Source organism: Pavona decussata, unplaced genomic scaffold (genome assembly GCF_977016875.1).
Source record: "Pavona decussata unplaced genomic scaffold, jaPavDecu1.1 SCAFFOLD_72, whole genome shotgun sequence".
NCBI lineage: Eukaryota > Metazoa > Cnidaria > Anthozoa > Scleractinia > Agariciidae > Pavona > Pavona decussata.
The window spans coordinates 3,783,684-3,798,591 of record NW_028145491.1 but is presented as its reverse complement, the minus strand read 5'-3'; the positions used below and the strand labels follow the sequence as shown (position 1 = coordinate 3,798,591).

General features: G+C 41.5%; 1 protein-coding gene across 1 annotated transcript; it reads left to right on the top strand.

Annotated features, from left to right (window-relative positions):
• The first annotated feature begins 4,601 nt into the window (after nucleotides 1-4,601).
• LOC146477047 (perlucin-like protein) lies at nucleotides 4,602-5,966 on the top strand. The gene is made up of 2 exons (XM_085113895.1): nucleotides 4,602-4,851; nucleotides 5,421-5,966. The coding sequence occupies exons 1-2, from the start codon at nucleotides 4,680-4,682 to the stop codon at nucleotides 5,819-5,821; spliced, it is 573 nt and encodes a 190-aa protein (XP_084970021.1). The 5' UTR covers nucleotides 4,602-4,679; the 3' UTR covers nucleotides 5,822-5,966.
• The last annotated feature ends 8,942 nt before the right edge of the window (nucleotides 5,967-14,908 follow it).

The following is a 14,908-nucleotide window of genomic DNA, read 5'->3' as shown; positions in this document are numbered from 1 at the left end:
ATGGGTTTCTGATGAGCATGAGAAGTTATTGCTTATGAGTTGCGCATGAGCATGTGGAGTTATTACTCTTTACTAACGCATGAGCACGAGAAGTTATTACTTAAGAGTTGGGCTTAAGCATGTGCAGTGATTATTGATAAGTTGCTCATGAGCATGAGCACTTCTTACTTTTAAGTAACGCACGAGCATGAGCAGTTATTACTTATGAGTTGCGCATGAGCATCAGCAGTTATTTCTGCTCAGTAAGCATTAGCACTAGCAGTCATTACTCTTGAGCAACGCATGAGAATGAGCAGTTATTACTTATGAGTTGCGCATGAGCATGTGCAGTTATTACTTATGAGTAGCTCATGAGCATGAGCAGTTATTACTGATGAGTTTTGCATGAGCATTAGCAGATATTACTCTTGAGTAACGCATGAAGATGAGCAGTTATAACTTATGAGTTGCGCATGAGCATGACAAATTATTAATGACTAGTTGCGCATGAGCATGTGCAGTTATTACTGAAGAGTTGCGCATGAGCATGAGCACTTATTACTCTTGAGTAACGCATGAGCATGTGCAATTATTACTTATGTGTTCCGCATGAGCATGAGCAGTTATTACTCTTGAGTAACGCATGAGCATGACCAGTTATTACTTATGGGCTTTGAATGACCGTGAGCAATTCATTACTTATGAATTGCGCATGAGCATGAAAAACTATTACTAATGAGTTGCGCATGAGCATGAAAAACTATTACTAATGAGTTGCGCATAAGCATGTGCAGTTATTACTTATGTGTTGCCCATGAGCATTAGCAGTCATTACTGATGAGTTGCGCATTTGCATAAGCACTTATTACTCTTGAGTAAAGTATGATCATGAGTAGTTACTACTTTTGAGCTCCGCATGAGCATGAGCAGTTATTACTCTCTAATAACGCCTGAGCATAAGCAGTTATTACTTATGAATTGCACATGACCATGAGCAACTATTACTGATGAGCGCATGAGCATGTGCAGTTATTACTGAAGAGTTGTTCATGAGAATGATCACTTATTACTCTTGAGTAACGCATGAGCATGAGCAGTTATTACTGTTGAATAACACATGAGCATGAGCAGTTATTACTTATGAGTTGCGCATGAGCGTGTGCAGTTATTAGTTCTGAGTTCTGCATGAGCATGAGCACTTATTACTCTTGAGTAGCGCATGACCATGAGTAGTTATTACTTATGAGTTGCGCATGAGCATCAGCAGTTATTTCTGTTGAGTAAGGCATGAGCATGAGCAGTTATTACTTATGAGTAACGCATGAGCATGAGCAGTTATTACTCTTAAGTAACACACGAGCGTCAGCGGTTATTACTTAAGAGTTGCGCATGACCATGTGGAGTTTTTACTTATGAGTTGAGCATCAGCATTAGCAGATATTACTTATGAGTTGCCCATGAGGATAAGCAGTTATTACTTATGAGTAACCCATGAGCATTAGCAGTTATTACTTATGAGTAACACATGAGCATGAGCAGTTATTACTCTTGAATAACGCATGAGCATGAGCAGTTATTAGTCTTGAGTAACGCATGAGCATAAGCAGTTATTACTTATGGGTTGCGCATGAGAATGTGCAGTTATTACTTATGATTTTCGCATGAGCATGAGCACTTATTACTGTTGAGTAACGCATGACCAAGAGTAGTTATTACTTATGAGTTGCGCATGAGCATCAGCAGCTTTTTTTGTTGAATAACGCATGAGCATGAGCAGTTATTTCTGTTGAATAACGCATGAGCATGAACAGTTATTACTCTTGAGTAACGCATGAGCATGAGCAGTTATTACTCTTGAGTAACACATGAGCAAGAGTAGTTATTACTTATGAGTTGCGCATGAGCGTGTGCAGTTATTAGTTGTGAGTTCTGCATGAGCATGAGCACTTATTACTCTTGAGTAGCGCATGACCATGATTAGTTATTACTTATGAGTTGCGCATGAGCATCAGCAGTTATTTCTGTTGAGTAACGCATGAGCATGAGCAGTTATTACTTATGAGTAACGCATGAGCATGAGCAGTTATTACTCTTGAGTAAGACATGAGTGTGAGCAGTTATTACTTAAGAGTTGCGCATGAACATGTGCAGTTATTACTTATGAGTTGAGCATCAGCATTATTAGATATTACTTATGAGTTGCGCATGAGCATAAGCAGTTATTACTTATGAGTAACGCATGAGCATGAGCAGTTATTTCTGTTGAATAACGCATGCGCATGAACAGGTATTTCTCTTGAGTAACGCATGAGCATGAGCAGTTATTACTCTTGAGTAACACATGGGCATGAGCAGTTATTACTTATGACTTGCCCATGAGCATGTGCAGTTATTAGTTATAAGTTTTGCATGAGCATGAGCAGTTATTACTGATGAGTTGCGCATGAACATGAGCAGTTAATACACTTGAGTAACGCATTAGCATGAGAAATTATTACTTATAAGTTGTGCATGAGCATGTACAGTTATTACTTATTAGTTGAGCATGAGCAGTTATTACTTATTAGTTTCGCATGAGCATGAGCACTTATTACTGTTGAGTAACGCTTGAGCATGAGCAGTTATTACTTATGAGTTGCGCATGAGCATGAGCAATTATTACTGATAAGTTGCGCATGAGCATGTGCAGTTCTTACTGAAGAGTTGCGCATGAGCATGAGCACTTATTACTCTTGAGTAACGCATGAGCATGAGCAGTTATTAAGTAGTTATTACTGATGAGTTGTGCATGAACATGAGCAGTTATTCCACTTGAGTAACGCATTAGCATGTGCAGTTATTTCCTTTTGTGAGTTGCGCATGAGAATGCGCTGTTCTTAATTATGAGTTGCCCATGAGCATGAGCAGTTATTACTTACAAGTAACGCATGACCATGAGCAGTTATTACTTATGAGTTGCGCATGAGCATGTGCAGTTATTTCTTATGAGTTCTGCATGAGCATGAGCAGGTATTACTGATGGGTTTGTCATGAGCATGAGCAGTTATTACTAATGACTTGCGCATTAGCATGAGCACTTATTACTCGCGAGTAACGCATGAGCATAGCAGTTACTGCTTATGAGTTGCGCATGAGCATGTGCAGTTATTACTCTTTACTAACGCATAAGCATCAGCAGTCATTACTTATGAGTTGCGCATGAGCATGTGCAGTTATTACTTATGGGCTCCGCATGAGCATGAGCACTTATTACTCTTGAGTAAAGCATGACCATGAGCAGTTATTACTTATGAGTTGCGCCTGAGCATCAGGAGTTATTTCTGTTGAATAACCCATGAGCATGAGCAGTTATTACTCTTGAGTAAAGCATGAGCATGAGCAGTTATTACGCTTGAGTAACACATGAGCATGAGCAGGTATTACTTATGAGTTATTACTTACGAGGGATGTCATCGAATGCGCCCAGGTGTTGTATTGTCAACAACTTCATTCGCAACGAGAGAAAACGCATTGAAGACAGATGCTCCTCAAACGCATCCACAAAACAACTCCTGGGCGCATTCGATGACATCCTTCGCCTTAACGGTTAGCCAGAGAATAGTATAGAGCAAACTAAATGCCCACAAAATCTTCAACACAACTCTCAGCCTACCGGCACGGAGTGGTCGTACCTTAAGATCCCTTACATTTTTGAGCGACTCAATCACAAGATCACTAACATTTTTAGAAAGGAAAACATCCCAGTACGCGTTGCCCACAAGTCCTACACGCTCAGACAAGCCCTATCCCACACCTCCACGGTACTGCCCCTTTAAGATCATGCTCATGGAAGCAGTGAGATCTTAGTTCATAGTCCTTACTGTCGCCGAGAGCATATGCGCTGCAATGGTCTCGTACAGACGAGGACTCAGATACATGAACCCTTTCAAAAAGAGAAACTCATGAATTACTTGACTGTTTGACTATTAAAGTTTCAATTGTAATTTTTTTACCAGCAATTTGTCTGGTAAGTTTGGTTAAAACGCTCAATAAAGAAAGGATTATCAAAACAAAAGCCATTTCCCATACATGAGCCTCTTAGAGAGATATATTTTTTTTAATCTTGTTTTAGTGGGTGGTCATACTGCACGGCTATTTTGAGAACGACGTCTGATTGGTCTGTTGTAATGATGTAATGAAATTTGACTTTCGGTAGGTTTTGTTCCCTAAAAAGCAAATTGACACTTTCGACTCCACTTTGTATTAAGTATCAAGTTCGTCGCTAAATCTAAAAAAGTTTGCCAAACGTAGCAAAACTTGATCCCAGCTTAACAAAGCTGAACCCAATTTATAATCAATAGAATATATACCGGGATCCGAGTTCCACCGAGGAGGTTGTTGAAAGGTCGAGGTCTTAAAGAAATGTCGGTAATGTATGTAGGACTGTATTGCTCACCTTGTAGTTCTGGGAAACTTCTCTTCATCATTCACTGAGATATGTCCAGAAATACATGCAAATGAGATGCGTGAAATGTAAGATATACATCGCAAGGTGTCCCAGACCCTAAATTCTACTAAAACACAAATAATTATGTCAAACATGAAGTCATATGAAAATGAAAAAAAAGTTCTTTCTTATATCTAAAGTACCCATATTCAGGATAAGGTGCATTTCTGGACATAAATGGACTCTCTCTCACTCTCGTTCCGCAGAGCCAAAGATGGCTTTAAAGGAAACAGTGTTTATCATGTTCTTTACCCTGTCGCCGGTCGTAGCGGATCGTGGGGAAGAACTGCAGAAGGAGATAGACGAAATTAAACAAATGATTAATGAACAGGTCCTTAAGGCGCTTGATGATCTGTCAACAAAAGCTGGAAACTGCATACTGATAGGTACGAGAATTGTAGTTATAACAAGTTATAAACATGAAATAAAAAGAACAAGTCTTATTTTAAGATTTCTTGAAGCATTTATTAAACGACCCCTCGTTCATTTCCCCAGAGTAGCTGCCCGAGTAAAGGTTTGAGTGAATTCATAACTTTACAAAATTTCTTCTCTAAATTCGTTATTCCCTTGAAGAGAAGCTAAAACAATTATAGCTTGAATGTTAATTCACATTAGGGCTACAAATTAAACAACTTGAAAGCTAATTTCGTTATTCGGTTTGGATCTAAAAAAGGCAAAGCAAAAAACCAATTGGTATTGCCGGGCAAAGACCATAAAAAGTTAAATGTCGACTGAAGAGGACGTATAACCCAGTTGCTTAGTTAACTTTGCACTTTTACAGAACGTTTCCTGGTGTGGTATTTTCTTATAGTTTAAATTATCATGATTTGCCTAATAACATGTCAACTTATGAAAATTCTAACGTGAATATTCTCTGACTATGCAGATATATCTGAACAAAAGACAGAACACAAACAGACCATGGTATATGTGTTTTAATTTTTTGCTTTTTCAGGTTGTCCAGCTGGCTGGGTTGAACATGAAAAATCATGTTACTACATCGATGATACTCCAACCCAAGCTTGGAGTGCTGCTCGAGAAGCTTGCGAACGTCTGGGTGCATACCTGCCTATAATCAGCTCAGCAGAGGAAAACGAGTTCATCGGTGACCTGGTTTTTAAACAGGCCACAGTCACGTGGGGTGGTGCGTGGATTGGAATCCAGCGAAATCAGACAGATGGTAAGCTGCACTGGATTGATGGCTCTCCAGTAGCCGGAGGGTATACTACATGGTCAAAGGGGAATCCAAGCGGAGGTAACGAGGAATGTGGCCACATAATGGGAAAGGCTGACCAAGGCTGGGAGCACCAGGAAAAAATGTGGAATGATGTAGCCTGCACTTTAAGCAGTTGGTAGAAAAATAAGTACCCAGTTATTCTGTGCGAGAAGTCACTGATCTGGGGAATACAGCTCCTTCCTAGAGTGCAGCCGGTTTCATTATCGTTTTAAGTTAAAGGCGAAAGCGACTTTGTTAAAGTAATTGATAAGCTTCTATTGAAGTACTAACTAATCAAAGGCCGGACGTTTAGTCAACTTGTATTATAAGTTAAGGTCAATATAAACTGAGTCAATTAAAAAAAGGGTGTTGGAAACATAACTTACAAATGGTTTTATTTGTGTGGCTTTTGCAGTAACTTGAGGGGGGGGGGGGGTTCTGCCGTTTATCCTCTCTACATCAACTTGATTAAAACCTACATGGAGTCAGCAAGGGAGGTAATGACATCTGCGCGATGCGGGTGCCTTTATTCTCTTGGTAGCTTTCTCGGCCCTACCGGTACACAATCTATTATTTTGCTTTGTTCTTAGATTCACCGTTGACATCTCCACTCACTGGGTTAGGCTCCGAAGCTTTCAACTCCTTTAAACAACGTTTGGAGTTCTTTATCGTTAACATCTGCTTGTGACAGAACCCCATAAATAGTGGCTCTCTTGACTGCTATTATTATTTCTTTAAAAAAGTTCCCCACCGTCTGACGCTTCCAGCGGAATGAAATGCTAGCAGTCGCAGATAACTTGATTGAAAATTATTTTGTTGACTTTCTCGTGATCCATGTTTCCCATTAACTCCTTGATCTCAAGTGTTTCTTCGACGTAGTCGTTTCTTCGTCGAGCCTTTATGCGTGTTAATGCATTTAAGAAAGCATGTGTTGAAACCACCACAACGGCAATAAAACCTCCCGCATTCTGTTACAATTTTTTGAAACACGCCTTTATTAAGGGACATGAGAGGAGGGAGGAAAAGGCGAAGAAACTGCACTGCAGAGAAGTGATTAAAACTAAATACGTTACAAACAAAACGTTACAAACTGGACTAGCGTAAAATTGCAAATTCAACGGAAAACGACACTTACATATGTTTTGGAGCTGGGTGAACTGTCGTAACACTGGACTAGACTGATTTCCCTCTGAGTGCTGAGGACTGAGGAGACAAACAAAACTGTGTAACTGACTGCTTTCCGTGATGAAAAAAATACACTGAACTTCCCTGAACTGTGAACATATGTTATATAATACTAGCCAGACGTTTGAATGAAATACGAATAGATTACATTAGCCTCGCAATTTCTCACTGAGAAAATGAGGAATAGAGAAATGAAGAGACTAGCGTTCCGGAAGTAAAATTTGACACTTTAATACGCCTCAAACTTCAGCATCAGCACTGAGTCCTGGGAATCGCGTTCCTCCGACAGACCCCGGTGGCGCCACCTCATCACAAAAGGAGTCAACACAGCAGAGGAGCGTAAGTGCTTTCAAGCCGAGCAGAAGCGTGCAGCACACAAGGCCAGAGCCAACAGCACAATGCCTACCCACTTCTGCCCTACCTGTGGGAGAGGCTTCCTCGCCCGGATAGGCCTCATCAGCCACCTCCGGACACACCGAAGCAGCTCTACTACCTAAGAGATGTCATGGTCATCTTCGACTACGAAGGACGAACATCATCACGCCTCAAACGCGGGGAAGAAAAATTGAAAAGTAATTATTTCTTTGACTTTCATACGAGAAGAACATGAGTTGATGAAGCAAATAAAAACAGTTAATAATAAAAATAATAATAATAATAATAATAATAATAATAATACTAATAATAATAATAATAATAATAATAATAATAACAACATTTCTAATGCGCAAATTTCATGAAATGTTCAAATGCGCATGTTCTGTCATATACACTTTAATAGTGAAAGTGACTTTGTTAAACTGATTTATTAGCTTTAACATTTGTTTCTAGTCAACTTGTATTGTAAGTTTAAATCAATATATACTGAGTCAATTTAAAAAGGTGTTGGAAACAAATTAAAATAAAAACTAGCGATATTAGAAACGAAACAACGTTTCGCCGTCCTCATGGCAGCATATATTGTGAAGTTCAATGTCATTTCTAAATGCAGTGAAATATTTATGAATATAATAAGTGTGAGAAAGTGCGAAAAAAATACAAAGAAGTATTATGGATAGAATAAAGTATAAAGATTGGGAGAGCATTATTGTTCTATATGAAAAGTTTGGTACGGATAGAGTCAGACTGAATGCTAAGATCCGGTTTAAGATCTCTAATAAAAAACATCTCATTAATGAGGCAGTCCACTTTGCTTTGACATTTCTTAGGATCGAAAAGTGCTTTAAATCAACTGATGTTGGCTTAAAGGTTGTGATTCTGTTCCAAGTGTTACCAATGGCTGTTCTTTTGTACTCTTCAACGTTTTGTTGGAGGTGTCTGCGCGTATATATAGCCGACATAACCCGCATCGCACAGGGCACATTTATAGCTGTACACAACGCATTTTTAGTTAATGATTGGTCGTTTGGCTCATGTATATTAACATCATGTTGGATTTTTCTGCTTGTAAAGTCAAGTTTAATTTAGCTGGTAGCCAAAGCCCAGGCTACCAGATGTATCATTGTATAACTCAAGCTGAGTTGAAGTACATCATGCATCTGAGAGGAAAAACGAACGACCATTAAACCCGGAGAGAAAAGTCTGCCAAACGCGAAGGTCCTCTTTAACCTCCCATGATAACCGGATAAGAAAATGAGGGGCTCGAACACCAATGGTTAGATCAATCAAACGACGGAGAAAGGCTCAGCCTGGAACCACTACCGAACAAGCAAAATTAAGAAGGCCTGTCAATGACTGAATTGCTGTCAGAGTGACTTTCTTACGGGTGAGGAATTCCGAAATTAACATGCGACACTTAACAAGCTTCTCATGTGGCAGACGCGCCTCTATCAAAACAGAATCTAATTCGATACCTGCAAAGGTAATTATGGATGCCGGGCCCATGATTTTCTCCGGTGCCATGGGAATGCCCAAATAGCTGCATAGCATTAAAAACAAATTAAGTTGAAAGTGACAAAGCTCCTTAGTAGGGGCAACAATTAAAAAATCATCTAGAAATCGTTCAATTTCTGTTGGGCAATCCATTCAATTGCAGTACTAAAGGTTTTGAAAGTTTTGCAGGAACTGGAACAGCCCATAGGCATTGCCCGGTCATAGTGATAAAGACCATTCCAACATATCCCTAAGAGATGGTAGGCATGGATGGAAGGCATTTTTTATATCTGTCATAGCAAGAAAACACCCAGAGCCAACAGACTTGATGAAACGAATTGCATCCTCAACAGTGGCATAGGAAACCCGAGTAATCTCAGGGGAAATTCCATCATTCAAAGAGGAACCCTTCGGAAACGAAAGGTGGTGAATTAAACGGAATTCCCCCGGAGACTTCTTGGGCACCAGACCCAGTGGAGAGACCCGAAACACTGAAAAAGGGGGAGAGGAAAAGGGACCGGCAAGCCTATGGGTAGCAAGTTTCTTGTTAAGTTTTGCATCGGATTCTGTAGGGCTGACAAAAGATTAGGATCACTACTGGAAACTTGGGAGCCTTCAAAGTGTAGGGGAAAACCATGTGCAAACCCCGCAGACAAAAATTCCACAATTGAATGGGTATACTCAGAAAGAAAATATAATAGGTGGTCAACTTTTATGGGTGTTGGTAACCGGGCGGGGAATCCCTGGGGATGGGCTAGGGCCACCACTGGGTTTGGGGGGTCCACGAGTTTGGGACTTGTTACCAGAATTTCTGTTGAAGCCGCGAAAACTGCAATGCAGGGCTCGATGCGGCCCCTCACACTTACAGCGAGTATGCTTGAAAGAACACCCCGAGCATTCCTCTCCCCTATGATATTTAAAACAGTACCCCCTGGGGACACTAACAGCCTGATTTATTTTCCCAGTGCCTGTATTGGACTGGGGTTTACGGGACTGGGAACTGTTCTGGGGCATGAGCCAAAGCTCCCAATGGACATTACCCCAAGGCACAGCGGTGGATCGGGACTGGCGGAGAAGACGAACATTTTCATCATATTAGCGCCAGTTGTGGCCCTTAGTGGCAAGGTCTTGTATAATTGACCCATATTTCATAAGGCCAGGAGCAGCCTGGAGGTTCTTGCTCGAATAAACCGCTACAAATACATGGAAGGCCTGAAGCCAGGAATCGAAAGTAGATATTTTCTTAGGCAGGGCTAAGGGCTCAAGAGTTAAGGAGGGCGCCGACCCTTCATCCAAATGCTAAAGGGTGAGTTGGCACCTCCCATTTTGGACAGGAGTGACCAACGGGGAGCCACAGTCAATGTACTGTTCCTCCCAAATCTTAGTTTTTAATTTAAGAGGGACTCTGGCGTCGGCAGGTATGCTAATCGAACTAAAGATGTCCTTGGGTTGAGTGGAAGTGGAGGAAGACAGGGCCTCCCCTGCCAGGGAGGATTGAAAAGAGGCAATCGCACCCTGCAAGGACATTTCTGCCTGCCCAACCACCCCCTTATTAGATGATGCCACGGGGGCCTCTGTGGTGGGCTCCTGTGCCTCGCCAAGCTTCTTGGTGACTTCAGCCGTGACCGTTGCAATGATGTGCTGCAGTACACAATGAGAGAGAGCTGCGGATGAGGCAGGCGGAGAAACACTGCCACTGATCGCGGGCAATGCATCACCCCTATGCTCACTACCCACTTGGCTAGGGCAAACTCCGTCTTCGTACACTTGACCAGGGTCACCTGCTGGTTGCTGATGGCGACGGCGACGGCTTGGCACTGATACGAGGGGCTCTAGGGCCTGTTGGCTTAAACGTTTTTGGCGTTGTGAACGACGAGGAGGCATCTGTGAAAGAAATACAAAAACAAAGGCAAAGAGACCCAGAGGCCTAAGGGGTATTTGATAATCAACTAGGAAAAAGGGGAAATAAATTAAAGCAGCAGGGGCTCAATACAAAGGAAAATATGAGACACGAGATCTCAAGTAAGCAAATACAAACAGAGCAACAGTAGCTCTAAACAATGTAAAACGACACAAGGCCTCAATGTAAAAATGAGGCACAAGGCCACGATGAATCAAATTATAAACAGAGCAACAGGGGCTCTAAACAAAGGTAGACATGAGACACCATGCCTCAAATAAACAAATAAAAGCAGAGCAACGAGGGCTCTAAACATTGTAATAAATGAGACACGAGGCCTCAATGAATCAAAATAAAAACAGAGCAACAGGGGCTCTAAACATTGTAAATAATGAGACACGAGGCCTCAATGAATCAAAAATAAAAAGCACAGCAACAGGGGCTCTAAACAAAGGTAAAAAATGAGACACGAGGCCTCAATGAATTAAAAAAAAAACAGAGCAACAGGGGCTCTAAACATTGTAAAAAAATGAAACACGAGGCCCCAATGAATCAAAATAAAAACAGAGCAACAGGGGCTCTAAACATGGTAAAAAATGAAACACGAGGCCTCAATGAATCAAAATAAAAACACAGCAACATGGGCTCTAAACATTGTAAAAAATGAGACACGAGGCCTCAATAAATCAAAATAAAAACAGAGCAACAGGGGCTCTCAACAAAGGTAAACATGGACAAGAGAGGCTGACGAAAGGTCGCCTCAACAGCAAGTCCGTAAAAAGGCAATCGGTGACACAGGTCCCCCAATAGACATGATGCGTATAATTAAACGTTAAATAAAACATAGGCAGAAACCGCTAGCTACCAATAGAGAAAAGAAATAAAGGGGGAGTGGGGAAGTACCAAAGGACAAATGCAAACACCCTAAATTTACTTAGCAAGCATCGTTAAAGCCTTAATAATGGCGCCTCGATAGCTGCGATACAGCCAATACTGGCCCACAGAATTCACGTGAACGCCAACGGGCAAAGATGGATCACAACTGGGCTCGCGAAAGCCAACATGGCGCCAACAGAAAACGCTATCTTGTTCGCCTAAAACAACTCTCAGGTAATTGTTTAAAATCGGCACTGCCTTGTTGAAATCCGACCCATGTAGATACTTTGTTCAACGAGGGAGGACCTCACAGACGCCAATAATTTTCACTGCGAATGAACAGCGAAGGAAACGAACAAAATCATCAATAGCGGAACCTACGACCTCGGGTGCACTGACGGTTAAATCATTGGTTCCAATTTCTAGAATTATAATGTCTGGGGAAAACTCAGTCAGGGCACCCAGGTCATAATAGAGAGCTTTAGATCCAGGACGCGACGGTTCTGAGACGCGCCCGAAAGTAATTTTCCACAGACAAGACATGTTGCGCATGCTCCACCCTACGATTTGCCGTGTCGTGACGGCGTAGAGAACGTGAGATAGAAAGATTTGGCGTTGCGAAGAAAACGTGAGTATAAATCCTTCTTGTTTTGAAGAAAATGGTTTAACCCTTTCACTGCTAAACGTGAGTAATGTCGCCGTTTTAGAGGCTACCACTGTCAAGATTGGCCACGTTCTCAAATCAAGAAATCTGGTTATTATGGTCTACTAATAGTGTTAATTAGTAAGTGTTTTAGGCTTTAAGAGCAAATAAACTGAGTTTATCTTCCGTTTGCCGTTCCATATCAACATTTATTTTCAAGCAAAACCAAAAATGCCCGTTTTCTGCGGCATCTACAAAGCTGAAAAACACACATCTTTGCTTCCAATTTTTTAATTCAAAATCTCATTTTAAAACCAAAATTCCTTCATGACAGCAAACCTTAATCTCATGACTAAGCATTTATCTCCAATTTTGCCTCTCACGCGTACAGCTGTTCGAACATCAGCCATTTGATTCGAGCCACTTTTCAAAGCCCGTAATTTCCCCTTTGCCGTCCGAGTTGCATTCTGGGTAATCTCGATACAACGACGAAATGGAGGTCCCGCCATCTTAATTCAGTAGTTTTTTTTTTAACTGTCGAGCCACCCGGTCCTACTGGCGAAATATCGCACACATCGTTTTCTTTGCAAGTCAAATCTCCCCCAAATTGCCTAGGTAGGTCCGAGAATCCACCCACAGAACGGCCAGAGAGACAACTTCACTCGTGAGCTACCATGACTCGGTACGAACACTTTTGGCGTCCCAGTCGCTATAAAATCATCTCTCACCTCTGGATTCTTTCAGAGGATTGCCTTTGCTCTCCATTCCAGCTTTATGATTCCAGCCTGGGAGCTTCTGCAGTGCAAAATGGCCCGAAAGTACACTTATAAACCGACAACTTACCGATTAGAATGTGTTTGTGCTCGCGAGCAAAACAACAACGGTTCAAATAGGTGACGTCAAAAAAAAACTTGAGTCCTCGTTATTGCAGAGCAGCGAACATTTCAAAGGAGATCTTCATATAGGACAACTAAATCCGTTTTGGTCATCTACATCGAGATAATTCTCCAGAGAGACCAAGAAGTTTGGCAGTGAAAGGGCTAAGGGAAAAAATCAAGGTCACGTGACCGGGACTTGTGACATCACCAGATGAAAGCCATACACAAGCATTACTCAAAACTATGGTTGGAGCTAGGATATCCAGGATCAGGGTTAAGATCTAGGGTTAAGATCAAGTTCTGGCCCCTAGGGTGATGTACGTGTCAGGGCTATGGTTTGGACGAGGGTAAGTCACGTGACAGACACTCCCACCCAACTTTGACACTATTGGATACATGCCTGTTGTCCTTTGGCTATCTTGAGTCTAAAATACTTTTCCATTTAAGCCGAAATTTCAAAATAACTTCCCCTCTTACTCTGATTTCGTCCTTTCTTACAACGTTGGTCATTTTTGGGCTCATGCCAGCTACCCTTCCCCTCTAGTTCTAATTTCCTGTACTCAGATCTCTACAATACTTTGCAAAAATACTAATATCGATGATATTTGCCGATTGGCATGGTTTCCGAGTTGAAATTAACGAGTGGCTGACAACCAGTATCTTTAGTTAACCCTTTCACCGCTAAACGCCACTAATATCGCTGTTTTAGAGGCTACCACTGTCAAGATTGGCCACGTTTTTAAGTCCAGAAATGTGGTTATTATGGGCTACTAATAGTGTTAATTAGTAAGTGTTTTAGGCTTTAAGAGCAAATAAACTGAGTTTATCTTCCGTTTGCCGTTCCATATCAACATTTATTTTCAAGCAAAACCAAAAATGCCCGTTTTCTGCGGCATCGACAAAGCTGAAAAACACACATCTTTGCTTCCAATTTTTTAATTCAAAATCTCATTTTAAAACCAAAATTCCTTCATAACAGCAAACCTTAATCTAATGACTAAGCATTTATCTCCAATTTTGCCTCTCACGCGTACAGCTGTTCGAACATCAGCCATTTGATTCGAGCCACTTTTCAAAGCCCGTAATTTCCCCTTTGCCGTCCGAGTTACATTCTGGGTAATCTCGATACAACGACGAAATGGAGGTCCCGCCATCTCAATTCAGTAGTTTTTTTTATAAGTGTCGAGCCACCCGGTCCTACTGGCAAAATATCGCACACATCGTTTTCTTTGCAAGTCAAATCTCCCCCAAATTGCCTAGGTAGGTCCGAGAATCCACCCACAGAACGGCCAGAGAGACAACTTCACTCGTGAGCTACCATGACTCGGTACGAACACTTTTGGCGTCCCAGTCGCTATGAAATTATCTCTCACCTCTGGATTCTTTCAGAGGATTGCCTCTATTCTCCATTCCAGCTTTATGATGCCAGCCTGGGAGCTTCTGCAGTGCAAAATGGCCCGAAAGTACACTCATAAACCGACAACTTACTGATTAGAATGTGTTTGTGCTCGCGAGCAAAACAACAACGGTTCAAATAGGTGACGTCACAAACAAACTTGAGTCCTCGTTATTGCAGAGCAGCGAACATTTCAAAGGAGATCTTCATATAGGACAACTAAATCCGTTTTTGTCATCTACATCGAGATAATTGTCCAGAGAGACCAAGAAATTTGGCAGTGAAAGGGTTAAGGGAAAAAATCAAGGTCACGTGACCGGGACTTGTGACATCACCAGATGAAAGCCATACACAAGCATTACTCAAAACTATGGTTGGAGCTAGGATATCCAGGATTAGGGTTAAGATCTAGGGTTAAGGTTAAGTTCTGGCCCCTAGGGTGATGTACGTGTGAGGGCTATGGTTTGGACGAGGGTA

What these genes read in the sequence shown, in the direction of transcription:
- LOC146477047 (XM_085113895.1), top strand. Translation starts at nt 4,680, where the DNA reads ATGGCTTTAAAGGAAACAGTGTTTATCATGTTCTTTACCCTGTCGCCG. An exon ending in TGGAAACTGCATACTGATAG is followed by an intron (nt 4,852 to 5,420) that starts GTACGAGAATTG and finishes TTGCTTTTTCAG; the next exon opens with GTTGTCCAGCTGGCTGGGTT.